Genomic DNA, 27,536 nt, shown 5'->3' on the forward strand with positions numbered 1-27,536 from the left:
GGAGTACTTATTATGGCTCAAGTGCTGGTCAATGGCTAACTTGCATTATTCCATTATTCTACGAAGTACATGCTGTTTTAATCCTCATTTGGTAGATGAAGTGACTGAAGCTTACAGAAATTAGTTTGCAGAAGCTCATCCAGCTGCCAGGTGGCAGAACTAAGATTCCATTTTCCCAGCCTATTCCCCTTCACGTGGGGTCATATCCCAAGGTCTAGATAGTATGATCTTGGTCACCTTCTTGGTTTTGTTTTTGAAGTGTGGCCGATTTGAATATTGAATTTCTTAGAAACAAATCCCCAGAAATTTAAATCTTTTCTTCCTATGACACATTAGCATTTTGCTCATCAAGAATAGGTATCTATTTTAAACATCCTTGCTTCCCACCCAACACACAGTTCTCACCCTGTCAATCACATTGTTACTATAATCTTGAAATGAAATCTTCTCAGCCTTAATATTTGTCAAACGATCATTTGGAAAAAAAAATAAAACTTGCGGAGAATATTTTTATCAGTTATGGGTACAATACAACCAGAACCAACTTCTAGCCTGTACACAGAACTTTATAAGCACCTTTATGAACATGTACTATCTAACGTGTGGCTGTGAACCCTCTTACTAGAACTACTGGCTTTTTAGTGTTATGTGAACAGTAATGCTAAAGATGACCTCAGGACAAGTTCTTCTGGCATATGAAGAGTATGTTTTTAGGTTGTATAATCTGGCTTTAAAAGCAAGCCCATTTCCTAAGTTTTGTGAACTTGGGCGTTATTTAAAACCTCAAGTCTTTATTCTGTCATTGCTTAAATGGAGAAAATAATGCTATAAAATTGATGTGAGAGTTAGCAGTGATATACATAAAGAGCTTAGCTATTTTTAAATTATGCTCATAAACTCAAATTGCATGATCTTTCAAAGTAATTTTCTTTTTTTTTTAAACAGAATTGGGATTTTACCCTTGAATATTCAAGGCAGGAATTGATATGTAAGAAATTGGCAACAGATTTTCTAAGTTGAGCAGCTCTTTTATTAGGCTACTTGGTTTTTAAGAACTCAGTGCCCTCATTTTGTAGAGGGTATTTCTACTGACAATAAAGTGTTTATGTTTTGAGCCATATGAGACTGCAGTTTCTAACTAGGATTTGTTTCAAGTCATATGAAAACTACTATATATATATTTACATATGTGTGGATATATATATAAACTTTCTCCATATATAAAGTTTAATAAAAAGTTATAATGAAATGCTTCAGGAAACAAAGGACAGTTGTTAATAGGGGCCATTGGGACTGGGAGATCAGAGAGATGGAAGGTGAGTATTTATTTTTCATTCCGTTTTTACTGTTTAATTTTTTCTACCACTACCTATTGTTGTATAATAAAATATCTAATTTCTATAAACATTTACCACTGGAGCCCTTCGTTTTGGGTTACACATACAGGCACTGCAAAAATATGGGACCAAGAAGTCGCCATGCTCTTGTTGAGGCAAACAGCCTGCCATTTCCTGTGCAGCACTGACTTTTTCAGGCTGTTGATTTCATTTGTGAAATGTAAATAGCTGATGGGCCTGGGGAAGGGAGCTTCATTAATGATTTTTCAATGTCATCAACAGTGTTTTCAAGTGGAACAAGCAGACCAAAATTTCAGCATGCCAGTGCTTAAGTCAGAAGGACAAACCCTGTTTAGGAGTCTGCTTTGTCTTCATAAAAGGAAAAGAAAGAAATTTATTCAATATATAAATCCCAAGAATCCGCATTCTTTTCAGAATGCCTCTATTTTAAATACTTTGAAGAGAAAAATCTAAATATTAATTTTTTCTCACTTTATTTTGTATCACAGTTGCTTCTTTAGCACATAGATATCTTACATGTGCAATAAAATAATAATAATTATTATTTTGCAACCAACCAATGACACTTTGCATTTGCCATATGGTAGTCTCTCTCTAAGTTAAGTATATTATATATGTTATCTATATATATTATATATGATATCTATCTATCTATATAGATAGATATCATATATCTATCTATATATATAGATATCATATATAATATAGATAACATATATCTATAATTATATAGATAGATATATACAACATATAATATATAGATAACATATATAATATATTTAATTTGTTATCTATGTTACATATAGATTATAACATATATAATATACTTAATATAATATATGTTATATATATATTTTATTTATATAATATTAAATATTCATTTGTTTATTAGCTCTCTAACCCTAATAGCATATAAACTTCATGAGTCCTGGGTTGAATTTTTATTTTTCCTAATACATGGGAGTGCTTAGACTGTTCTTCGCACAGAAGAGAGATCAGCAAATATTTGTTTAAAAAAGGACAAATTACATAATCCTTACACACCACGCCAATGTGGTAAATGTTATTGTTAGACTTAACTTACAGATAACAATACTGAGACTTAATAGTACGTTTATATACTCCCAAGTAAATGACAAAACTGGGATTCAAATTCTGTTTTTTTCTCCCAATTTCAAGGTTTTAAGCACTTAAACACACTTCTGTCACTACAGTTGCTACAGATAGAATTAAAAGCTGTTAAGCATTTAATACATAAAAACTATATAGCACATCACATTCTACATCTTATAAGTAGTCTATCTGTATTATCTATGTTGTATTATCTACTCAAGCTACTAGTAGTAGCTTGAGTAGATAATTAATATTATAATTAAAGTTAATTAATATTATAATTAACATACACAATAAAGTCACAGAGGTTTCTATTTTTCCAAACCAGCCTTTAAATCATGAATCAAATTATGCAGTTTTCTACATTGAGCTGGTAAAACTAAGCAGTCTGAGCATTAATAGAAAATGAGTAACCATCTCACATGCTCCTGGAGTAGTATTCAATATTTAATGACATGGGAAGATGTTATATTTCAAAGCAAGTCATAAAACTTACTCCTGTAAAATATGTAAAGGAACATTAGCAGTGTTATCACTGGTCAACCATAGGTGAGTTTTAGTATGAGGGGGTCTGGAAAACATGGTGGCAATGGACGTAGGTCTGAAATCAGGCTGCCAGACACTAGTTCTGGATCCGCATCAGGCAACTGTGTGACCTGGGCAAGTAACTCTCAGTGCTTCAATTTTCACATTAATGAAAACAGGATTGCTATGAAAATTAAACATGAAGCACTTAGAATGGTGCCAGGTACAAAGCAAATGGTGGATGTCAGTCATTTCATTGATATTTTAAACTACTTTTCTCACACTTTTCTAACACAATTTTAAATACAATGTGTATTTTAAAATAAAAACATTTTATTTGTTATAAGCAACATTCATACATTTATTCCAAACCCATGGCTTGTCCATCATTTGGACTTTTTAAATTCAGAATTTCTTGAATATTTGGACTTGGATGAAAGCCTGCTACTACTATTGCTACTTGCTATTACTACTACACACACACAGACACACAGTTTCACAACTTTATTGTGGTCCTAACTATTATCTTAGAGCAAATGGGATGCAGTGTGTGTGCATGCACACACACAAACACACACTCTCACACTTCCACATTCTGTTTTCTGTATGAGAAATTATTGCATGGAACATGGCAATATTGTCACTCTAAATAGCTTGACTTCAATATTTCAGATATTGGATAAGCCTTGCTAAATAAGTCTTAAGAGGAATGCTTATTTTGCAAAGATTCAGTCTGCTATACTAGGTGGTATTTGATTTCTTCTGCTGCAGACACATTGCTTTGTGGTCCAGATAAATATAACTGTTGAAAAAGATAAGATCTGACTGCCTTTGAGTTTGATTTTGAACTTCTTCATTTCATAGATTGTCAAAAGAAGAAAATGTTCTAACTTTGGGTGAAGTCACATGGCAAACCAACACCTGACATCTGCGACTACATAGCTTTTCATCTTATATGGCTGTATATTTCTTTACTTCAATATTCTTCTAACTGTTTAACATTTTCCTTTCTCTTATTTAGCCACGTCCATATGGTCTTGACACTTTGCATTCTCTATGCTCCCATTTTCCCTGATTATTTTTCTAAATTAGTATCATCTTTGCTCATGAATTGAAGAATCCTTCCATGCATAATAAAGCAGCAAGGTGATGATATTCTTAAGTGATAGTTCAACCTCATCCTGGTCAAGGAGTTGCAGAGATAATTTTTGCCACTGCAGTTGAAGAAAAACAAACAGGCAAAAGCTAACCAATCAAACAGTTCCTCAGTTTGAAATTAATTTCCTTTATTAACCAAATGATCTAATGTGTGGTCTCTGAAACTCTCCAAATTCTCATGTTTTTTACCTTTTGAAATGGGAATATTATAATTATACCAGGAATTTGTGGCTAGTCTGAATAATTTACCAAATATTTCCTGAACATTCAAGTACTAATATTGAAATAATAGATATCCACTGATTGGATTAAAATTTGGTCTGCCTTATTGAAGGGAGCATTGGCAAACACTTTGCTCTTCCTCTGTCCCAGCTCTTGTCACTGTCTTGTGAGATCTTTGAGGGCAGGGAATCTGTCTTTTTATCTTTGAAGCCTCACTGCCTAGAATATCCACAGAACATTATGTGAACACTAAAACATTCTTATGGATACATAACAAAATTTAAATTAAAATACTGCTTCAAAATGACAGGGAAATCAAAATGCTAGCCTCATTTTTAGAGTGTTTAATCCAAAAATATAAAGCAGAATCCCTGTCTCACTATCTAAAACCCTTATATGTGTGGAAAAGCACATTAGAACGGATTCACCAGACATTAAACCCTGGTGCACATTATCTTCAGATATTTATATTTAATTTGTCTCAGTCTGGTAAAACTATTCAGAGTGGCTACATGAACTAATTTGTTTATCGCTAGTTATTTCAGGAAGCTAGAGCCTCAAACTACTGACATCAGGGCTTTTTCCATAACACATAGGCACACACACAAGTACAACTCTACACACACATGTTCTCTGTCTTTCTGTATCTGTTTCTGTCTCTCTCACACACCTCTCAGATCCATTAGGTCAACAATGGAAGCAAAACAAAAACAATTACGCTTGATAAGTTTCTGTAGCTATAGTTCTAAACTGGCTCCAGCTTGTAATGCAGGCGCTTAGTTCATGACTCAATGCTTTATGCCTAAGTCCTGATTCTGCAATTCTTCCTTGGCAAAATTCCCATAGGAGTTTGATGCTCACAGAAAAGCTTTGCTGAGTGGACATTAAAAACATAAAATGGGCCATAGGGCATTCTCTCTTTGCAGCACAGAATAAACGCATACATTGTCCCTGCCTTATTCTGTCATCATTTCATTTTCATGGTCTTTTGTCCTTTGTATATGCTAAATGCAATGTACCACACTTCTGATAGTGTCATTTTGCTTTTATCTGTTCTTTCTTTTATGCTTACTTATATGTGCTTCATTACTCTTTTCTTTCCTAAAGCTTCCCAATGTGAAGAGTGTGCATTTAAATGGGCAAGATATAATTGGAGGTGGCTGCACACATTTGTAGGTCCTGCAAAAAATAGTCAGAACCAAGCCCTGTGATGTTATTTGAAGATGGCAGACAGCTGGTTGGAAATATTTCAGGTAATGAGCCTGCTGACTTTAAACTACTCAATGAGTTCAGGAAGTTCTGCAAAAGCCGCTTATCAAGGTAAATAAGCAGGCATTCCTTGGTTTTACTTTATTGAGGGGAAGTTACTAGACTCTTGCTTATTTTTCTGAGTACCAGTATTGATTTTCTTGAATTTGAAGTGAGAATAATCAACTAAGTAGATAAAAAGTCATAGGTTTAGTATGAGTCATCTTGTATTTTGTTCAAAAGTGTAAAAATAATAGATGACCTCACAGTAGAAATAATATATTTTTTAAGATGTTAATGGACAGAAAGGTACATGCTTACAATTCCAGGTACCCAGGAGGCTGAAGCAGGAGGATCTCCTGAGACCAAGAGTTTGAGGCCAGCCTGGGCCACATAGCAAGACCTCATTTCTTAAAGANAAAAAAAAAAAAAAAAAAAAAAAAGAAAGAAAGAAAATGATTTCCCTTCAAGGAGAGAAGATATTATAACATATGCATAAAATATGATAAGAGGGCTTACAGTGTGATAGTGACCCATTCTTTCATTCTATTTTGCCTTTTTAATGAGGGCTTACATTTAAAAAATACCAAGGAAGAAATGTTGGAGCACTCCACTTAGACTTGCACGTGTATTTCATATACATACAGCTGTATACATATTGTTGTTGTATATTAACATTTTGGATGAAGAAAATAAAAATTCAGAGTACTTGGATGTAATACTTCTGTTAAGCCAATGCTTGCTGAGAAAATCCTGGCCCCCTCAACTACTTTTTAAAATACTGTAATACATAACCTCTTTCCATCCTATCAACTTAGCATTTTGACACGGTGGACAAACAACTGTGTTAGGCTGTAAATTGCTGCTTAAAGTGAAAGTACTACTGTTATGGGTCCAACTTTCACTTTAACAGTTCTTTAGAAAATGAGTAATCATGGATTTTAAAGGCATCTTTTAACATTTCATTCTTTAGAATCCTGGCTGGTCATTTTTTTTTTTTTTTTTAACAACAGATTATCTGTAACCTTCCTCCATTTCTAACAAAAATTTTGACTACGTGTTAGGATAACTTTTGCTAATATATACTAGTACTGAAAAAAGAAAAGTAAGGTTATTTTTGGTGGTTATTAAGTCTGATGCTAGGTAGCTAATCCAGCATAAAAATCTTAAATGATCATTTAATCTTTGGGCATCAATTTCTTCACTGTTAGCATGATAGTTGTAATATTTCTCCTGAAAAATACTTCAGAGCAGAATTAAATCATGTTAAGAAATTATATTAGAGAATAGGCACCAAAAAAATCAGAAAAAGTACAGAAAAATTAAAATACTAATGTTTATTACTGAACCAAATATTCTAGACCCACTATCAGACTGTGAAAATATTTTACTGCAAGTTCTAATATTTCTTAGAGAATGACAATGACATGAGTGAATTGCAATACTATTGGAAATGTTTTAAAATTTAGTGTGGTGACTAAAGTATATAGATTAATCGAATCTTCTTAGAGTTATCAGTTTCAAAAGAAAAATACATTCCTGTTATATCAGTTTAAACAGAATCAGAACACTAAATAACTTTGAAACTGGAATTTTTGAGATGAACCTTAATCTTTTTATGTTAATCACTGGACACTGGAATATTTGTGATCTCTAGATGTAGCAAGATGAAGACATTGGTTGAGTTTACTATGGCATATGTTGAATTAACTTATTCTGAAAGATGCCTTTTGAGATAAGTCTCTGAGACCAACTGTTTTGATTCTTTTTCATAAAAGCAGACTACACAACACATACTCCTTCAATAAATCATTGAGCTTTCCTCTGCAGATTTGTATCTGGATAATTAATATTAAAATTGTGCTTATAGAACCAACATTGGACCTTTGCAATGAGACACAAAAACTAGTGACAACTAAACATGCAGAAATATCAATTTCTGGAAAATAAATGGTAGAGAGAGTGATTACTAGTGTTAGACTTCAAGTTTGTTGGTTGCACTCATGTTAAGAAGAAGGTTTTAGGCTCCTCAATTTTGAGACTTAACTTTATTGTCTTACTAGCTTTACTTAGAACTCTATTCTTCTTACTCTTGGCTCTTTCCATAAGAAATCTCATACATGCATGGTATGCCTACATCTTCAAATTCAGAATACAGACTCACAAGTATATCTCCAACCCAGATCTTTTTTTTTTTGATACTCACATCCAAATAGCCAGCTTCCAGCTCTACATTTCTACTAGAATGCCCTAAAAATTCTACCCTTAAACTCAGCATGGTGTAAACCAGATTTATGGTCTTATATGCTGAGCCTGTCTTTTTCTAGTATCCCATCTCAATGTCCCATCTCACTTCAGTGTAGCATCTCATTTTGATTGAATCTGGCTTCTAACATGTTGAAGAAATTTTGAAATGTATTTCTACTTTTAAAAATATTAATCAGGTCCATAACATTAAATTCTGAGTATATTAATATTTTTCCTAATATCACCCCAATTTTTATGTACATATACCTATTATTAATGAGTTTATATAAAAGTCCTATAAAAACTTTATGTAGTTTAGATAGATTTCTGCTATTGTTCACTATCATCTATTTGAATCAAACTATGTCATAGAAATAAATTGCTAGCCCATATTACAGATTAACCAAGAAGTACTGATTACAAATATCACCCCATTTTTCAGGGATTATAAATTTATTATTTTGTCATTTGTTCAATTAGCTATTTTTAAAATAAATAGAAACTGGCGAATTTTCAATTTCAGGTGATTGCTTTCCTTTTAAAAATAAAATCTGCAAATTTAAAAAATATCAGCTATTTTTCTTTGTTCATTATATGCATTGCAATATATTTTCTCAATGTGTGGCTAATCTTCTTCTGGATTTACTCTCTTTGTGTCTTAAGAAATCCTACCTTAACTAAAAGCTATATATATATTCTCCTCTATTTTCCTGAATGTTTAAAGTTTGTCTTCTATCATCAAGTCCTGAAGATGTCTTAAATTTCTTTCTACACAAATATGAGAGTGGAATTTAAAATTTTTCCTATGTGAGAAGCATGTGTGGTTTTCCATTTATTTTCTCAATGATACATCTGTTATCTAATGTACTTTCCTACAGGTAGGACTTCATTTCTGGGCTCACTATTATGTTATCTCAGTGTGCATTCCCACACCTGGGCTATTTTCATATTGTTTTAATTAAAGCACTTGTATAAAAAATAACTGTGTTTCGTCAGGCAAGTCCACCTTGTTATTTTTCAAAAAAATATATTCTCACTTTTGTCCTTTCAAATTTCAAAGACATTTAAGAAGACTTTTCTCTGAAAATACTGTTGATTTTTTTTACATGAATCTATACATTACTTTAGAGGTAAATGATAACTTCCAGATAGGAAAAGAAAATATTGCTTCACTTATTCAGGCCTTTAAAACTGGATTTCAAAAATATTTTCATTATTTTTTACGTAAAAGTGTCATCAATATTTAGATACTTTTGTTCTTTGTAACAGAGTTTGTTTCCATTGTGAATAGGGTACCCTGAACTAATAAATTTTTGAATTATTCATCACTTATGTTTAGGAATGTTAAACATTAATTTTCATAGGATGATCTTGTATCCAGAAGTTATGCTAATTTCTCTTATTCATACTAATATTTTGTTTGTGGGTAATGACTATCTTATCCCTGCTGCTTCAGGTCCTAAATGAGGGGCTGAGTTTATTTTCTCCATTTTCCTGGGTCTGCATTTTCTTATTCTGTAGCCCTAGAGAACTATTTACAGCCACGATTTTTTCACTTTTCTTTTCTTGAGTGGGGGCTCCACTTCAGTACCTGGTTAATTGCAGTGAGACTTGCATAAAATCCCTGCTTATTCCAATGAACATTATTGCTTTAATCACACAGAAACACAACTCCAGGTCAGCAATTCTGTTTAAGGATCCAGAGCCCAGCACCCATACAGCTTCATTCTAGCTTACTACCTTGTTTTCGCTCTGTTTTTCAAAACCAGTTAAATGTTTCCCTCTTGATGGCACATGGTTACGTCTTTTTAAATTTATCCATCTATATTTTATCTTTCATTTTAAGTACTGAAGATGACAAAAGCCTTCAAATCTTGAACACATGCTTCCATTTTCCTAGAAAATTAGAGTTAAAAAGCCAGAGTTCTTGTCTGCAATACATGATTACTGAATCAGAATCTCTCTTCATGAGCCCTGAACAACATTTTTATTTTAATTCAGTAGAAGAGTTTAGTGCATAACCAGATATAACAGCATAAATTAGAACATGGTTCTACCTTTACTCAAGAAGAATATGTTGTGACTATTTAAATGCTGTATGATTAATACACAATAGATTAATTTCGCATTTAATTGTGCATGATATTGTCATATTATGTCTGATGCTCCTTTAATGAAACCGTTTAAGGAGCTCTGTAATTGCTAAGAAGGGTTAAAACTTTAACTTAAAAAACATTCTTTTAAAGTTAATTCCTGTTAGTAAAGATTTATTTGAGATGTGACTGTTCTAATATGTGTGAGATGGTACTGATCCCCTTTAATGAAAGACAGCCTAAAGAGACAACACCTCTTACAGGTGAAAGTCAAAGTCACTTTGCATGATATGATCCCATTTTGCTGATAAAATGTTCAAGAGTGGTCATTCACATTCAGCATCACAGGTCTGAGTTTTGGCTGGTTGTTTGCAACAAAAAAGAAGAAGAAATTCAATGCATAAAATTTTAAAGCACCATTAATAGTTTGGCAAATATCTAAGAGAGATCATTGTCACTCTAAATGGGAAAAATAAAAATGACCTATTAAAATCCTGACAGTAATTTAAGGGCTCAATTTCTAAAATAATAATAATAATGCAATGAGATTTAAAATAATTATTCTGGTGATTACATTTAATTCACTTTTTGTACAAATCATTGTCTACTCCTAGTCCTCCCTAAAAATTAGGAAGAAAATGGTGTAATGAAGTAAAACTTCAGTATTAGTGAGATGAGGTTTTAACTAATATATCTTCTTCAATATGATATATGTTGCCCCGTGTCCATCGCTAATATCTCTAACAATGAATTGGCTGGTGCTAGATCCAACCACCTAGTGTGGGATTATGGAAAGAACATGTTTGGAAGAGTAGAGGAAGAAGATCCTTGAGTAGATATTTCCAGAAATCAGAAACTAAAATGACTAAAAACTAAACTTTTAAAATAAAAACGTAGACATATATAATATTCCTGTCTGCACATTTAAAAATACTTCCACCTTATATTGGTAAAAGAAATATTGCATCATTGTGTGATTAAATTACCTAATGGTATTTAATAATTTCAACTTACATTGTTATGTAATGTCCAAGTCAACCAACAGTAAGATAATGTTAAAGAAACCTAGAATTTATTTAAGATGAATGAACATTTAGATAAGTCCAGGATGTTTTTCTTAACTTTCTCAATTAATATAAACTTTGAATACCAAAATGTAGCACTATATATCTGCCTGTTAGACATTTAAGATAACATATATGAATCCTCTTGCAAGACAAAATATACTAATTTGCATATTATGCCAAAGTAACAAAATAGTGTATACCAATAAAGTAACTGCCATAATAGCTGATGAAAACAAAGTTTTAGTTACAATAACATATTTCTAAAACAAGGCATAAGTGCCATGTTAAAATATTAAAAACCATCTTGCTTTTAATATTTTTTTAATTAGGTATGTATGGAGCTGAGAAAAAAATCATGTGCTTTTACATTTCATTAAATAACAATTGCCTTTAATTTAAAATTAATTGCAAAATTAGGAAAGTATGACTTAAGGGTACAGTTTTATACATTGCTACACTCACTAATGGGGGATCTCCATGCATCCTTTGTTTCTCTGACTGATCGTTCTGTCAGCTTTCTTCTCCTGCTGATCTCCATACCACTCCCAACCCCAATCCATGTTTATGTAAGCTCACCAGAAATCCTCTTAGCAATAAATAATCCCAGTAAGATGAAAATTTTACCACTAAGTCCCTCTACTAAGTCTGGTCAATATTTTACACAGATCTTCTCTTCAGAGTAAATGGGGAAACAGCTCTTGTTCTAACATTCACAATAGTAAGTATATTACATGGTTTTTATAATTTCAGTGACTCGTTGATATAGACACAATGGAAAATTTTTTTAGTGTTCACTGACACTAAGAAATATTAGACAACTCTGAGCACAATGCCATGCCCACAGAATATACTTGGATTAGTTAGAAATTAAATGTATTACATTGGATTTGGCAAGTTTATTTGTGTTTTAGGGGATGTAATTTGATGTATGGCATGTCAGAATCCATCTGACTTCAAGCCTATCACAATGGAAAGGCTGGAGATGCAACATGGCACATTAGAAAAGGCACAGTGCTTGATTTAGGAGATTGAAGTTCTAATGCTGTCTCCACTGCAAACTATAATAACTTTGAAAAAGCTCTTGACTATTCAGGTTTCATTTGTCTGTTAGACAGGAGGATTGGACTACAGTTTCCAAGTTCCTCCTAACTCTACAATTTCTTTATGATTCTATTATCTGTGAACTTACAGAATCACAAGATTTCACTGAGAAATTTTTACTATTTCATTTTCTCTTAAATCTTTGGTTTCCATGGCTATTCCTAAGATTCCCCTTTGGATATCTATAAAATGTAGATTCCACCATTTCACTACAGACCCATGGATCATAATAGCATCTGACTTTTTAAAGTTTTTACAGTATTTCTGACACAGCTATGCTTTCATTTTTTGTTTCACAGTACAATTTAGAATTCAATGATGAAATACAAATCTTTTTCCTTTTACTTAAAAACATATGAAGGCAAATTAAAGCTATGGCTTTGAAAGCCTGAAAATGAAATGATTTATTACTTTCTTGCAAATAATTGAATATCTAAAGAGTGGGTCAATGTGGCTTCACATTTCATTGTATTATATTACCTTCTTCCTTTAGGGAAGCTGGAATCTTCTCTCCTTTCCCTTTAATAGGTTCTGAAAAAAAAAGTTGGACATTTATTTGAAGCTAAGACAAAGAGATTTTCAGATACCCATATAATGAAGTCAGTGAGCTATCAGTAAGCTGAAAGTAAGTGGAAATTTTCTAATGCACTTTAAAAATGATTTTACTCATATAGGGACAACAAAACAGTATAGAATACAACAAGCCATAATCTGATCATTTTTCTTTAGCACAGGCATAATTTGTTCAACAGGTTATAATCTACTTGTTCATTTAAGAGAACAAGCATTTGGATGGAGAGGAACTTATTTATCTGTAATTTTTAAAAAATCACATGACTTCAGCATCCAGAAGTATTCAAAAACTGTTTAATCAGCACTAAATCAGTTTATCTCTTTTAGGCCACATTTTTGTGAAAAAAAAATAATAAATTAACAACTTTGCATATATCATGCATGTAGTGGTGTTTTACTCTTCAGAATCAAGTTAACTTCAAGAATGAGATTAAAATAAAATTTGAAAGACAATTTCACCTATGAGACTATTTCATCTATAAACTTTTAAAGCCTTCAAAATGAAGGCCTTGGTTGAAGTAACTCAAATAAAACTTTACTTATTCTACCAGCTTCCATACACATCTTCAATGTGATTCAGACCATATCATGGGCTCCAGACATATATATGGGCAATGTCTTGAACATCATTATATTCAACAGCCTAATAAAAAATAAATCATAAACACATTTTATGCTCCCTTTGCAACATTAAAGCTCAATATATATTTTATGAATGAAATAACTTTTAATGCAATTATAAGGGAAATAAAGAGATATGTCATTTCAGCCCTTTTTTCTATTCCCTCCATATGATTTGGGTGAAAATACAGAGAATATGATGGTGGTGCTTGTAAATGGAGATGCCACTCTAGCAATCACTAAGAATTAACTGAGACCAGATAGTTTGGGATGTATTAAGAATTAATTTTGAGGTTTTATTAAAAGAACTGTATCTTTCAATGCAAAATTTTCTTGTGGGGTAAACTATAGCTTTAGATATCCATTAACATGTAGAATTTTTTTTTAAATGGCTTTGGTGGCAAATAAATGTCATGTTGCTATTTACAGTGCTGTGTTTAAATAGGGCTAGTTTTTCTATACTTCAGCACATGAAGATGAAATCAAGAGCCATGAATTGAACAAACACACTGGGAAGCTTCATTAATTCTTTTTCAAGCTGATGGCGGTAATTTACTGTTCTTGCACTTTCTGGCTAAGCCAAAAGAATTAATGTGTTGTGAAATGAGAAGGGGTGATGGAAACAGACTCCCAGCGGGGTGGGAGAGTGCAATGCTTTGAGCCTCAGAATTCAAGATTCAGCATGCTGATCTAAATGGGTGAGTGTGTATGTTTGTGTGAGGTTTTTAGTAGTTATAAAATTCAGGACCTATGGTGAGAGCCCACAGAACTACATTGATTTTAGTGGAGAGAGAAGGAAAGGGTGGAATAACAGATACAGTTTTATAGGACATTCAAAGACAGTAAACCTATTACCTTAAGCTTTGAAGAGTGATCTCAGAAAATAAAAGTGATTTCTATTTCCAAGTTTGCTATGGCAAGATGCCTTCTGTTCCTGGACTGAGGCATCACTTGCACTGACTTTCCTACAGATCATTTATTCTCAGCATCCGTTTTGTCCTCAGGGGCTTTTGTTGCAATTTAGGAAGTCCACAGATGCCTCTGAGCAATCTCTAACTACTCAAGGAAGTGAGTGGGATATTAAATCTGACTAAAAAGTGAAGAGAGGATTACATGGAAACCCTGCACTTCTGCATTAGGAAGGAGAGATACATCAGTGGTTTGAGTCAACTCTTAAGCCACTTTTTTGACAAACTATCTTGTTTGTCAAAAGCAGCATATTAGAAAATATTGTTTAAAATATGGTAGTTTCTTTGTGTTTGTCCAAGAGCCTATAGGAAGATTTATAGCTCTTGATGATCGGGTCCGATAAAGTCTTTAACGGTGCTGGGAGATAAAGTGGAAGGAACTCTGTCACAATTATTACAGCAAGAGGATTGTGATGGAAAAATAATTCACTAAGGAATAGAAAAATGGTTTCATATTAGCCACTGCCTAACACTACCCCCAGAGACAAAGGCAGTAATGATGAACTGGGTGAGTATCCATGATGAAGTACAGCATGTTGTGGAGCAGTTTCAAAGTCCTCAGACAACTTACCCCAACCTAGTTCTAGCTTTAAATTGTTGAGTGGAAACAGCCAAGAAAAACATGGTGAGGACAAATAGAAGTTGGGGGATCATCAGTTGCTTGGTTCTGAGCATCAGGACATAAAAGAACATAAGTTCTGTTGAGACTCCTCTGCCATTATATCCAAACATACACAGACCTGGAGCACACAACTAGTCAGCAATTCTGATATCCACTAAATTATTCCAATAACAGAGAAACCTAAAAGTGCTATTATTGCGTTCTTAGAGGAGAAGAAATTACTTGATTACTGTGTTGCCTGTTTGGATTCAGTTGCAGTTTCTCAGTCCAGAGGCAAATCTTCCATCCTCAGATAAGTCAGACCAGCAGTTAGAAACAAGTTGTCTGGGATAAGGACGAATGCCACAAGGAAGATAATATCAGGGGTCACTAACAGGATTTTCTGTTTTCTGAATGGTCAAGACCTCATAAGCAGGACAATGCCCCTGTGGGTGTGTTGAAAATGCTTAAGTGAGTCCACTGGTCCAGGAAAGTCAATAACTGAACCAGCAACAAAAGTTAGCGAGACACATATTTCTCCTGCTTTTTTTTTTTTTTTTTTTTTTTTTTTTTTTTTACAACAACCATCCCTAGAACTCTCTATATATTCTTATATAAAGACAAAAGCCTAATAATGTATCTCTGAATGCCTAATTTACTCATGGTTATCACTACTCTGGTAAACGTGGCTCCAAATGAGTTCCTTGTAATAATGCTGGTTTTAAACTTGTAGCATTACTTTAAAATGAATGTGGATATACACATGCACGTGAAATGTATGAGTAACAGGCAAATGTGGGCAATTTCTTTGTGGTTTAATAGACGTAACTCACAAAATACAACTCTAATAAAATAGGTAAATTTTTAGCAAGTGAAATTGTTGCATTTGGATTCTGCCAAAGCTTAGCAGCAGGCTTCAAATAACCTCTCCAAAAATAATAACACTGCAGAGGATTTTGAAGTCCCTAAAATCTTACAGGTAATATTATAATTATTTCTTTGATTCTTAATAATGAATTATATTCAGAAAAAACAATAAAATTATTCTATAACAGTATTCAAATTATATATAACAAAGACATTTTGAGGGCTTTAATGCAGTTTGAATTAAGAAGTAGATATAGTTTATATCATCCTAAATCAATAATCATATGCTGCAAGCCTTTATATACATAATTTTCTAGTGATTGAAATTTTTAGAGAAAAGAGTAGATGCTTCTACATTGAGCAAAAGTTTTCAGTAAGGAATTTCAAGTGTATATTAATAACAATATTAGAAATTACAAGAACCTATTTAATGAAGCGGTCAGTATGGGTTTATTTCCCCCAGATAATGCTTTCCAGGACAGTTTTTAACAATTATTCTTCCAACTAGTTTAAGCTTTGGCACATGTGAAGATTTTAAGTAATAGTTAAGTTTTGATAATTGTCATTGCCCAAAGTATAACTTGTGGGTTAAGCCCCTACCTTTCTTTTGAGCTGCTTTCTTAATGAATCATAAATGTGGTCCAGATATTCCTGTGAAATAAGTGCAGACTAAAATAAAGACATTAATGTCCCCTAAATGTCTTCTATATGATGGAATAAGAAAATGTTTAGATTTACATGTTGTAAATTGCAAATTGTATATGTATATTTTTTTCCTGGCAGTATATTTTCATTACACTTTTGGTTTTCACATAATCAAGGATGCTGTTTTTATTGATTTTCATATTACATGAGAGTGGAGGCTGGAAATGGAACTGTCCCAAAAATACAAGTAATCACTAAAGAAAAATAGATGAAGCCCCTCTGTGGGAATTAAGTGGAGTTACCCCAATAGCAAAAGAACTAAGACTATTTTTCCATTCCAATGCATCTATGCCAAATAGATTTTTTTTTTTTTTAGTAAACTCTACATTCAGAGCAAAGGTGCTTTTATAAATACAAATATAGGAATCCTATTCTTAGGTGCAAGCAGTGTCAGTGTTAAAATGAAAAGATGAACTTTAAATCGGGGGAGACATGACTTTGACACTTACCTTTCCCTATTATCCATTGTGTGACACTGAGTAACTTATATTGCTAGACCTCAGGTTCCTTGTTCATAAAAATTGAGCTAGTAAGCATATTTTGCTGAAACAAATACGTAAAGCAGGTATCAAGGAGCCTGGCAAAGAGTGCATGTGCCACTTCTGGACTTCCTCCAAGCAATTCCCACACCTTTACAGGCTAACTCTTCATCTTCTCCTTTATGTTTCATATTATTTCTTTAGGACAAAACTTCCTGGTCTCCCAAACTTGATCAGGATCTACTATTACACCCTCTGATAGCATCCTATAACTCTTATTTATGTTATTATAATTTTAGTTATGTCATGAATACTGTAACTTCTCAGAGAGTATAGGCTATGCCTTTCTTGCATCCCATGTGTCTAGTGAGTATCTGAATTAATTACTGCATATTAGATACATAATAAATAATTACTGAATGTAGTACCGATCAATCCACATAAAAAATTAAGGTGAATAATATCAGATCTTGAAGTTTAAATAGGTGAATTTTAGTTTATTATATATACATATGTAGCACTCAAATGTATATATAATAAATTATACATTATAGTACATAGATAACATACATATTTGTACTATAGAATAAATTATAAATATTTCAAGTGTGTTAATTCAAAGAGAGGGGCCTCACTGAAGGCTGAAATAGAGAAGCCTTGATGCTTTACATGGCCATTATTCTTAGAATCAGGTTAAGGATTTACACAGGTAAACAGGAAAGGCAGTTGGTCCATCCAGGAGATGGAAGTCATAAAATTTAATTAAGAATTTCATGCTTTTTCATAGCAATATAGAGTGTGACAAGACTGAAGCAGACAGAATACGCCTAAGAGCCTTTAAAAATATCAGAATGTATACTCTAATTACCAAGTCTTACTCTCTATTTGTAGCTTTACCATTTTTGTTGTCATCATCATCTTCAGTGTTTACCAAGTGCATGGGATGTATTATGCACTAAATATATATTTCATGAATAGAAAGGAGAGAATCAGAGACTATGGGGGCAAGTGCTTCTTAATATTCTTCACTTCCATTCTATAATTTTTACCTTTTACATTTTTAAGGAAAATCTTTTTAAAAAATTTTTCTTTCTTTTCTTTTTGGGAGCTGTAATCAGAGCACTTCCTAGGTAATCGTGAGAAGAAATAATTTTAGGAACAGATAAATAAATGCAAGTTTTTAAATATATGAATGTGACCGCTACAGTTCTGGTTTATATATTTGCAAAGGGGATGCTGCTAATGTACTATGTTCTCCATCATATATATTTCCTAATAAATTTGTAATATTATATTAAATTAACTCTATTACCTTTATCTTTCAGAACTGAAGAAGTCTTCCGAGATTTTTCTTTTCTAATTTCTGCAAGAGAGAACATGACAAGAGGTTACAAGGAATAATAGAGAAAAAAACTGCAAGTTTCTTCATGTGTTTTGTATACGTACAGAGGCTTAAAGATCACAGGACCTCTGAGTTGATATTCACAGTACAAATGTCTCTGGGTATATTTTGTCTATAAGACATTGAACTAAATATGTAAACGATAGAAAATAAGTGCATGAATTACTAAATTACTGTCACAAGTACAGACTATGCCAGATATATATAGTACACGTAAACTGACATGGGCTTTGGGGAAGAAATATGTGATAAGAACGATAGTTAACATTTTCTGCTTACTATATGTCAGGCAATGTTCTCTCATTTTGTGAGCAACATTTTCTCATTCAGTGCTCACAAGAACCCTATGAGGTATATAGGTTTTGTTATTATTTCTGCTTTTCACATAAATTGATTAAATAACTTTCCAAGATCTTTACATAGGAGACCTGGGATTTGAACCACTATATCTATGCTTTCAAGCATGTAAGTACTGGCTCCAGTCGTTGCATGATAGGCTCAGTAAAGGATGTAAGCATGTAGTACTGAGGCAGAACTAGAAGAGGGAAAGAAATTAGACCTGCAACAATGAAATGGAAAGAAAGACACATTTCAGAGAATCAGAGAGTGAATAGGAAGCTTAAACAGGGCAGATCTATCACTTTTGCTGTAGGCCATTTACAACCAACAGAACTGGAAGTGATACGCTGTGACTTCCAAGGCTAAATCAGAAAAGGTCATGCATTTTTTTACCTGTTAATCTAGTGACACTTGCTTTGGGAAATGCAGGTGCCAGGTGGTAATCTAACTAACACCACCATGTGAGAGAGGCTACACTAGGCAGTCCAACTCACAGCCCAAGCTGAGCTCCCAGCCAACAGCTAGTATCAACTGCCAGCCATCTGAGAGAGCCATTGTGCACATCCAGGAGTCAGCGATTTTACATGACTGCTGCCCAACCTGACATCTGAAGGCAATCACATGAGATAACCAGGTAAAAACTGCCTGCTTCATCCTCCTGAATTCCTGATGCACAAAATCATGAGCAAAATGAAATCAGCTGTTGTTTTACACCACTAAGTTTTGGTCTATATATAGAAATAGTTGTGAAAAGGTAGTTAACCAACAAACAGCAAAATATTCGACCCTGTGATAAGTACTCCAGTAAAGTCATATAGATAATAAAGAATTTATTGATTCAAATTTTAAAATTGGGAAAGGTTTTCACTGAGAATGTGCCATTTAGGTTTAGGCTTATAAATTGGGTAAAATGCCATTTTAATTGCATAACGGTAAGTAGATGTATTAGTTTAGTTTAGTTTTGTTTTTGACGGAATCTTGCTCTGTTGCCAGGCTGGAGTGCAATGGTGTGATCTCACCGCAACCTCCACCTCCCAGGTTTAAGTGATTCTCCTGCCTCAGCCTCCTGAGTAGCTGGGATTACAGGAACCCGCCATCACATCCAGCTAATATTTGTATTTTTAGTAGAGACAGATTTTTATTATGTTAGCCAGACGGGTCTCGAACTCCTGACCAAAAGTGATCTGCCCTCCTCGGCCTCCCAAAGTGCTGGGATTACAGGCATGAGCCACCACACTCAGCCATGTATCATGGTTTTTTGTTTGTTAGTTTGTTTTTGTTTTGTTTTGTTTTAGCTGAGAATGGTTCTTAGATTTTTTATTTGGTTTACAGTAGGATAATTTTCCCTCACCTGAGATATGAAATGTAAAAGGAGAGGTCTTTGGAGGAAGGTCTGTTTTGAATACATTGTGTTTCATATGTCAACAAGATACCCAAAAAGGAAATGTCCAGCAAGCAGTTGGAAAAAAACAGGTGAAGTGCAGATCATTTACAGGTGCTGCAGAAGCAAAGCAACCTACAGTATGGATTATAAATGAAAACTATCAATATAACTAGTGGCATTTTTTTTAAAGGCCCCAAATTAATCTTATTTACCTTATTCACAGAGATTGACTTGACTTATTAAGTAAACTAATTATATAAAGGCAAAATAAGCCAGAAAGAGAACAAATACTTTCTTAATAATATGTGACAGGTAAAAACACGCCCACACACAAAGACTGGTGTTCTCAGCTATTCTTTTTAGCAGCATGTTTCAAATCCAATCTCATATAATTTTTCTATATTGATATATCATTTATATATTGATAGTAATACCCTTAATTTTATAAATTTTGATGTGCTATTGCCAGACATTTAAAAATTTAAAATACAGATTATGATCAAAATAGCTATTAAAGTCAAACTTTAAATAATCTACGAGATAAAAACTATTCATTTTGAAAATAATATTCAATAGCAATGCATCCAGGAATCTTTTAATTTAAGTTATGGTACTGAATATATTTAACCAAAAATAAATAGTAAACATCTTTTACTTTTAATTGTACTGTACAATAGAAAAGGTATGTGTCTCAACAGTGTTTCCTTTTCCTTCTACAAGAATTTTTAGAAAAAGAAGATCATGAAAAAGATAAAACAAGATTGAAATAATGGAAAGTCTTATAGTAGATGATCTCAGACCTAGAGTTCTTTCCTGAAACAATCATAAACATTTTGAATCCAAACTACAAGGAAACTTGTCATCGAATCTTTACACAGTAACTTAATTATCATTATGAACATCTTTCAAGGTTAATCATTTTCCGGTTTGTAATCCCAGTCTGGCAAAGGCACCAAGTAAAATGAAATTGCCAATATTTGATAGTTTTCCTGGACAAAAAAGAAAATTGCACATATTTAAATCTAATGTTTACCTCACAATTTTACTTTTTTGTTATCTAAGAAATTTTGAGTGACTTTCCAAAGCTCAGTAATCTCACACACATGTATTACATACTTATGCCCATTTATTTTTTGTAATAACCTCTTATCATCTATTCATTTAAGATATAATACAATCTTTATTTCTATAACAATCTTATTCATTATATATATTCTATATTGTCTTTTGAACTTTTAAAAATGGAAATCCTCTCCTAAAACACATTTATGTGGGATTTCAAGAATCATTCTCATCACAGTGTAACTGTTCAAAATGAAATTTAATTTATAAGATGATATATATAGAAAAGTTGAAGAAATATAATTGAATATAAGAAAAAATGTTAACTGAATAATTATTAATATAATCAAAATAAAGAGGGATTTTAATGTATCTTTCTGCTACTCATGGTATGGAATTCCAAAATATACTTTAAAATTAACTTAGTGAACTGGACTAATTATTTGAGATTTCCATGCACTTAAAAACATTAATTAATAGATCTTAATTTTTAGAGCAGATTTATGATTACAGCAAAACTAATCAGAAAGTGAAGATTTCTTATACACTCTTTCTATAACAGACTAAATGTGTCCCTTCAGCATTCATATGCTGAAATCCCACTTCCAATGTGATGGTATTAGGAGGTGGCACCTCTGGGAAATAATTAGGTCATCAGCCTGGAACCCTCATTAATAAAATTAGTGGCCTTATAAAAATAAAAGGAACCCTGGAGAGCTCTCTTGCCCTCTTTCTGCATGTCAGGATACAAAAAGACAGCAGTCTGCAATCCAGAAGAGGGCTCTCACAGCACATAACCATTCTAGCAGCCTAATTTTAGACTTCCAGCTTCCAGATCTTGAGAAATAAATTTTTGTTGTTTATAAGCCACCAAATCTATGGCACTTCGTTATATCAGCGCAAATAATACACCCTCTTCCAGTACACTCAGGCTCCCTCACCATCAGCATCGTTCAAGAGTGTGGTACATTTATTATAGTCCTAGAAACAATATTGATACATCATTATCAACCAAAGTCCACAGTTTACATTAGAGTTCACTTAGTTTTATACATCTTATAGATTTCAACAAAAATATAATGACATGTATCTGCCATTGCAGTATCATTCAGAATAATTTCATTACCCTAAAAATTCTCTGCGCTCCACCTAGTCAACCTTCTCCTCTCCCCAAACCCTAGTAACCACTGCTTTTAATTTTCTCCATAGTTTTGTCTTTTCCAGAATGTCATATAGTTGGAATTGTACAATATGTTGACTTTTCAGATTGGCATATTTCACATAGAAATAAAATTTAAGATTCTTCAACTTATTTTTGTGGCTTGATAGCTCATACATTTTTCAAACTGAATAAAAATTTTATTATTCACCTATTAAAGGACATCTTGGTTACTTCCTAGTTTTAGGAAATATAAATAAAGCTGATATGAACAGTCATGTGCAGGTTTTGCATAGACATAAGTTTTTTGCCTTTTCATATAAACCTTAGAATTAGTTTGTCAATAGCCACAGATAACTTGCTAGAATTTTTCTGGAATTGTGTTGAATCTGTACCTCAATTTAGGAAGAACTGACATTTTGACAATACTGAGTCATCTTATCAATGAATATGGAGTATCTCTCAATTTATTTAGTTTCTGTTTATTTCTTTTATGTAGTTTTCCTCCCACAGATCTTACATATAATTTTAAAAATATACCCAAGTATTTATGTTTTGGGTGCTAAAACAAGTGGTCATTGTGTTTTTAATCTTGTTTATTCAATTTTTTCATTACTGATATAGGAGAGTAATTGACTTTCGCATATTAAATTTGTGTCCTGAAACCTTGTTATATTTTCTGATTAGTTCCAGGAAGTTTTTGGAATTTTCTACATAAACAAGTATGTAATTTTTGAACAAGACAGTTTTTTTTCTTCCCAACTTGTATACCATCTATTTCCTTTTCTTATATTATTTCACTCACTAAAACTTTCAGTATAATGTTGATAAAGTATGACTGGAGCAAACGTCCTTGCCACGTTCTTGACCTTAGCAAGAGAACTTTTAATTTCTCATCATTAAATAGAACGTTAGCTACAGGATTTTTGTAGAAATTATTTATCAAGTTTAAGAATTTTCTGTCTATTCCTAGTTTGCTAAGAGTTTTTAACCATCAATGGGTGCTGGATTTTGCCAAATGCTTTTGCCATTACTGTAGATAGGGTCATTTGTTTTTTCTTTTTTAGTCTGTTGATATTATAGATTACTTAAATAATTTTCAAATGTCAAGATAGACTTTCATATCTGGAATAAATCCCACTTGGTCATGTATAATTCTTTTTATGCATTGTTGAATTTGATTTGCTATATTTTAGACTTTCATTAAATTAAAAAAAAATTTCCACACTAACTATATTTTAAACTTTATGATGGATATGTACACAGAAAGAAAATTGAGGTCTGAGATGCTCAAAAAGTGTTTGGCTTGGAGTAAAATAAAAGTCGATGCCATTTCAACAAACCAGAACCTGTTCTTTGTGTTGTGCCTACCAGAGTGACAAAAGTACCTCTCCTATAGATAAAAAAATTCCAGGACCCCTTTAATCCTTTCTCTTGAATATGATATTATAGAAGGAGGACACAGGTTTGTTTTAAAAGATAAACTATATTGTATTCAATAGGTATTTATTGAGTGTCTCTTTTGTACTGGGAGCTGGAAAAACAAGAAAGATTGTGTGGAGTTCAGACTATGTTGTGATGCATCCACATAGACAGGTTAGATACGATGGTAGAGGGCTCAGAGCTCTGGGTGCATAGCAGAAACACTGACAAACTCGACCTGAGAAAATGAAAGAAGACTTCACAGAAACACTGGCATTTATGATGGAGTCAAGAACTGATAAAACTTGCCATGAAAGAAGAATTTGAAAGGCATTTCAAACATAAAAAGCAACACAAGAATACCACAGAGTGTGAAAGTTCAAGTGGATTACTGAATGAAGGAAGTGGGGTAGAAGCAGTGAGCCTAAGCTGGAAAGTCACAATGAAACTTGGTAGCAAAGGAACGTGTGGTACCCTCTAAGGAATTTAAACTTATATGCTTCCAGTGATAAGGATTGAATGATCCTAAAGCCAAACTTTTTTTCCTTTCATTGTATCAATGAATGTGCAAAATTTTGTCGAAAGAATATAATATGTGCTGAAAAACTGACTGACACTACCAAGTAATTATTGTCATGTTGTAAAAATAGTCAGAAATCACCAGTAACACACAGTTGTTATCTGCATTCTCCTATCTCCAAGGACAGTATGTTCTTCTGTCCCAGTTTTTATAGTTTGTGTGTGTGTGTGTGTGTGTGTGTGTATCAAAAGCATAATCTCTATATCCTGTGTGCCATTATTACTAATTCTCATATGTACAATCCTACTGAAAGTATCTTTTTTTTTTTTTTNGCTCTTGTTACCCAGGCTGGAGTGCAATGGCGCGATCTCGGCTCACCGCAACCTCCGACTCCTGGGTTCAGGCAATTCTCCTGCCTCAGCCTCCTGAATAGCTGGGACTACAGACACGAGCCACCATGCCCAGCTAATTTTTTGTAGTTTTAGTAGAGACGGGGTTTCACCCTGAAAGCATCTTTATGTAATTACTTTGACATCCAATAGCATGATTTGTTCCTGAGATATTTTTGGGATTTAAGTGTAATGTAACGTATCAGCAAGACTTTAAATATTATCATTCCATTTAGTAGATTTAAATAGTATTTTCAGATATTTTCATTTTATAATCTAAATTGGACTTTCCAGTTGAATGATTGTACTTGTGATCAGAAGACAGTTTACTCTTCAGCATTTGGGGCAATGTTGAAATGTTTCAAGCATGGAAAATACGTCTTACAAGTGAGAATTGTACAATATTAGAGATGGAAGTTCCCTTAGAGATGGCTCAATACAATAATATTTTCTTATTTAAAAAAAAAGGCAGTGCAAGGCAAAGAACTAGCCCAGTCACAGAACAAATTATTGATAGAGCTAAACTAAGCCTGAAGTTTTATTTCAAGATAGCTCTGTGCTCTATTGTTCAAGCAGATTAATATTTTATAATTGCCACTGGCTATCATCAATTATTTCTTCCTTGAAGACCAAAGTTGTAAGTGCTAACTCCAAGTTAAGAATTTTTGACCATGGAATATACTGTAAAGGCTTCAAATGAGAATGTAGATGCTTTGTTTGGGAAAAAATTTTTCCCTTCTTTTCTGTATAAAAATCTAGTGAAGTAAAACCCAGACTTTTCACACCATAATGATAAAAAAAGTTTTAACTACTATTTTGCCATTCCAGGATCTGAGTTAAATTCTGACTTTTAAAACATTGCTTTACAACTAGCTTATAATGTATCATTGATCTATAAAAAATGGGACAGTAATAGTCACTAAGATGCAGGTAAATGTTGTATAGAATATTGATAAAACATTCATTTTCATTACTAAAATTACTTGACCTGAAATGTGTAACTTAATTTATAATGAGAATACAGTAACAATGGATTTTTACATAGGGTTGATGGTTTCAGATTATTTCTGCAATTTAATTTTAGAGTATGAAACTTAAACCTCATTAATTTGTTCCAGGATCTGGAAGAGCAATTGACTGTAAGAAACGTTTTTTAAGATAGTGTATACTAATTCTTCTTTCTTTTCATAAATAAGCCTTTAGTGGAAAGCCAATCTGTAAATAAAAAAAAAAGGAAAGAAAATTTCTCAGGAAACAATATTTGCTCTGACCATTCAGCTTTGTAATGTAGCAGACTATAATATATTTTCTATCAAAGATTCTTAAAGGAAAAAAAGATATAACCCACCTCTGGCCTCAGCGTAAAAGTAGGAGCGAAAGTAAATATTAATAGATAAAAAACAAGATTAGCAGCTCAGTAATCTTCTTAAGCTCATAAAAAGGGTTTTATTGCTGTGTCGTATGGTTACAATTACAATGCATTTCTGATTTCTTTATATAATATTGTCTAGAAGGTCAAAGGAACATAAAGTTGATGATTGCCTCTGGAGAATCAAATTTTAAACTTCAAATATCTACTTTAAACGCTTAACAGTTATTTTTTGCATGTCAAATCCTAGTGATGGCAATCACAATTCTATATAAGAAAAAAAAGAGTTTTAAGAGAATTCCTTATAATGAGAATGAAAATGACCCATTACACATTTAAGGATATTTTAAAGAAACTTCAGCCTAATATTAAAATATAGACAGGGATCAAGGATACTTAATTTGTATTGCTTTAAATTACTATAAATTATGTAAAATATTGTCAAAAGAAATCTGAAGTGCACTGTCATTAAATTCAGGGCTCACATGATAATTTTCTTTATATTTACAATTAGCTGTGACAGGTCTTAAGAATGGTTTGTGTTGGCATTCTTCAGTTTTACATGAAGGCTGTCGGAAGTTAAATGAAGGAAAGTTTAAGAATTATAAGAGAGGTGAAGCAAATGCACACATTTGATGTAAAAATTTTGTTACTTTAAGAACCTAAAAGATTGATGATATTGCCATTGAGAAACTTCAATGATGAGTCCTGGAAGGGGCAGAATGCAGGCAGCATAAGCCTGATGCATTCTTCCTGGGAATGCTGTCTGATAATTGGTAATGCCAGGTAACATAATGAAGCCTATCTACCCACCAGTTCCTCTGACCCAAGAGTTACTGAGGGTCCTTGGGGGTAAGTGTGGTTGTCACAGTATGAAGTGCAAGGGCAGTGGGAGGGAGGCATTCTGGGGGTAATCTTGTAGCTTTTGTGTGCTTCTCTGCAAAATACCCAGTTTCTTAAAAAAAAAAAAAAAAAGGAAAAGAAAAAAGAAGGAAAAAGGTGAGCACAGAAGGCTATACCGGGCACAGGAATGGTTCACTTTCATAACTGAAAGGCAGAACACTTGCATGGAAACAAAATTTGGGCATTCAATCATATCTGTATGTAACCTGTATGTACCTATCATAAATCCTACATAAAATGAGAGTGATGGAATTACACATTAGCTTATTAGACAAGATAGATCACCAATAATAAATGAACTTTAACTTTTGGGGAAAAGGTAAAGAATTAATGCATACATGCCTCTTAACATCACCTCCTAATATCACAAACATCATTGACATACACTGCCTGTTTTCAGAGCTGAAATTCTCTTTAATGTTGAATGGCAATCCTACCAATGTGTGAATCACATGAATCAAATGTTGCATGGCAGAAAGTAGCCCTCTATAGGAAATTAATGTAACAATACAAACTTCCATTAAGTATGTATTATTCTGCTATAACAAGTAGGATTGAGATCTGTCTCTCATTAAAGGAATGCAGTGAGTAAGAGGAAGGAGTTAAGACAGGAGAGACTAGAAAGGAATTCCCTATTAATG

The 27,536-nt window shown here is 32.9% G+C and overlaps 1 protein-coding gene across 1 annotated transcript in view; it reads right to left on the reverse strand.

Annotated features, from left to right (window-relative positions):
• TRDN (triadin) overlaps positions 1 to 27,536 on the reverse strand; it is a 310,496-nt gene that overhangs the window by 86,123 nt on the left and 196,837 nt on the right. Inside the window, exons 23-24 of the mRNA XM_037731458.1 lie at positions 18,259 to 18,309; positions 12,613 to 12,663 (exon numbers count right to left, since the gene is read on the reverse strand). Coding sequence (XP_037587386.1) covers positions 12,613 to 12,663; positions 18,259 to 18,309 — 102 coding nt within the window. The remainder of the gene's footprint in view (positions 1 to 12,612; positions 12,664 to 18,258; positions 18,310 to 27,536) is intronic.

This window comes from Cebus imitator, unplaced genomic scaffold, assembly GCF_001604975.1.
Source record: "Cebus imitator isolate Cc_AM_T3 unplaced genomic scaffold, Cebus_imitator-1.0 Scaffold400, whole genome shotgun sequence".
NCBI classification, from domain to species: domain Eukaryota; kingdom Metazoa; phylum Chordata; class Mammalia; order Primates; family Cebidae; genus Cebus; species Cebus imitator.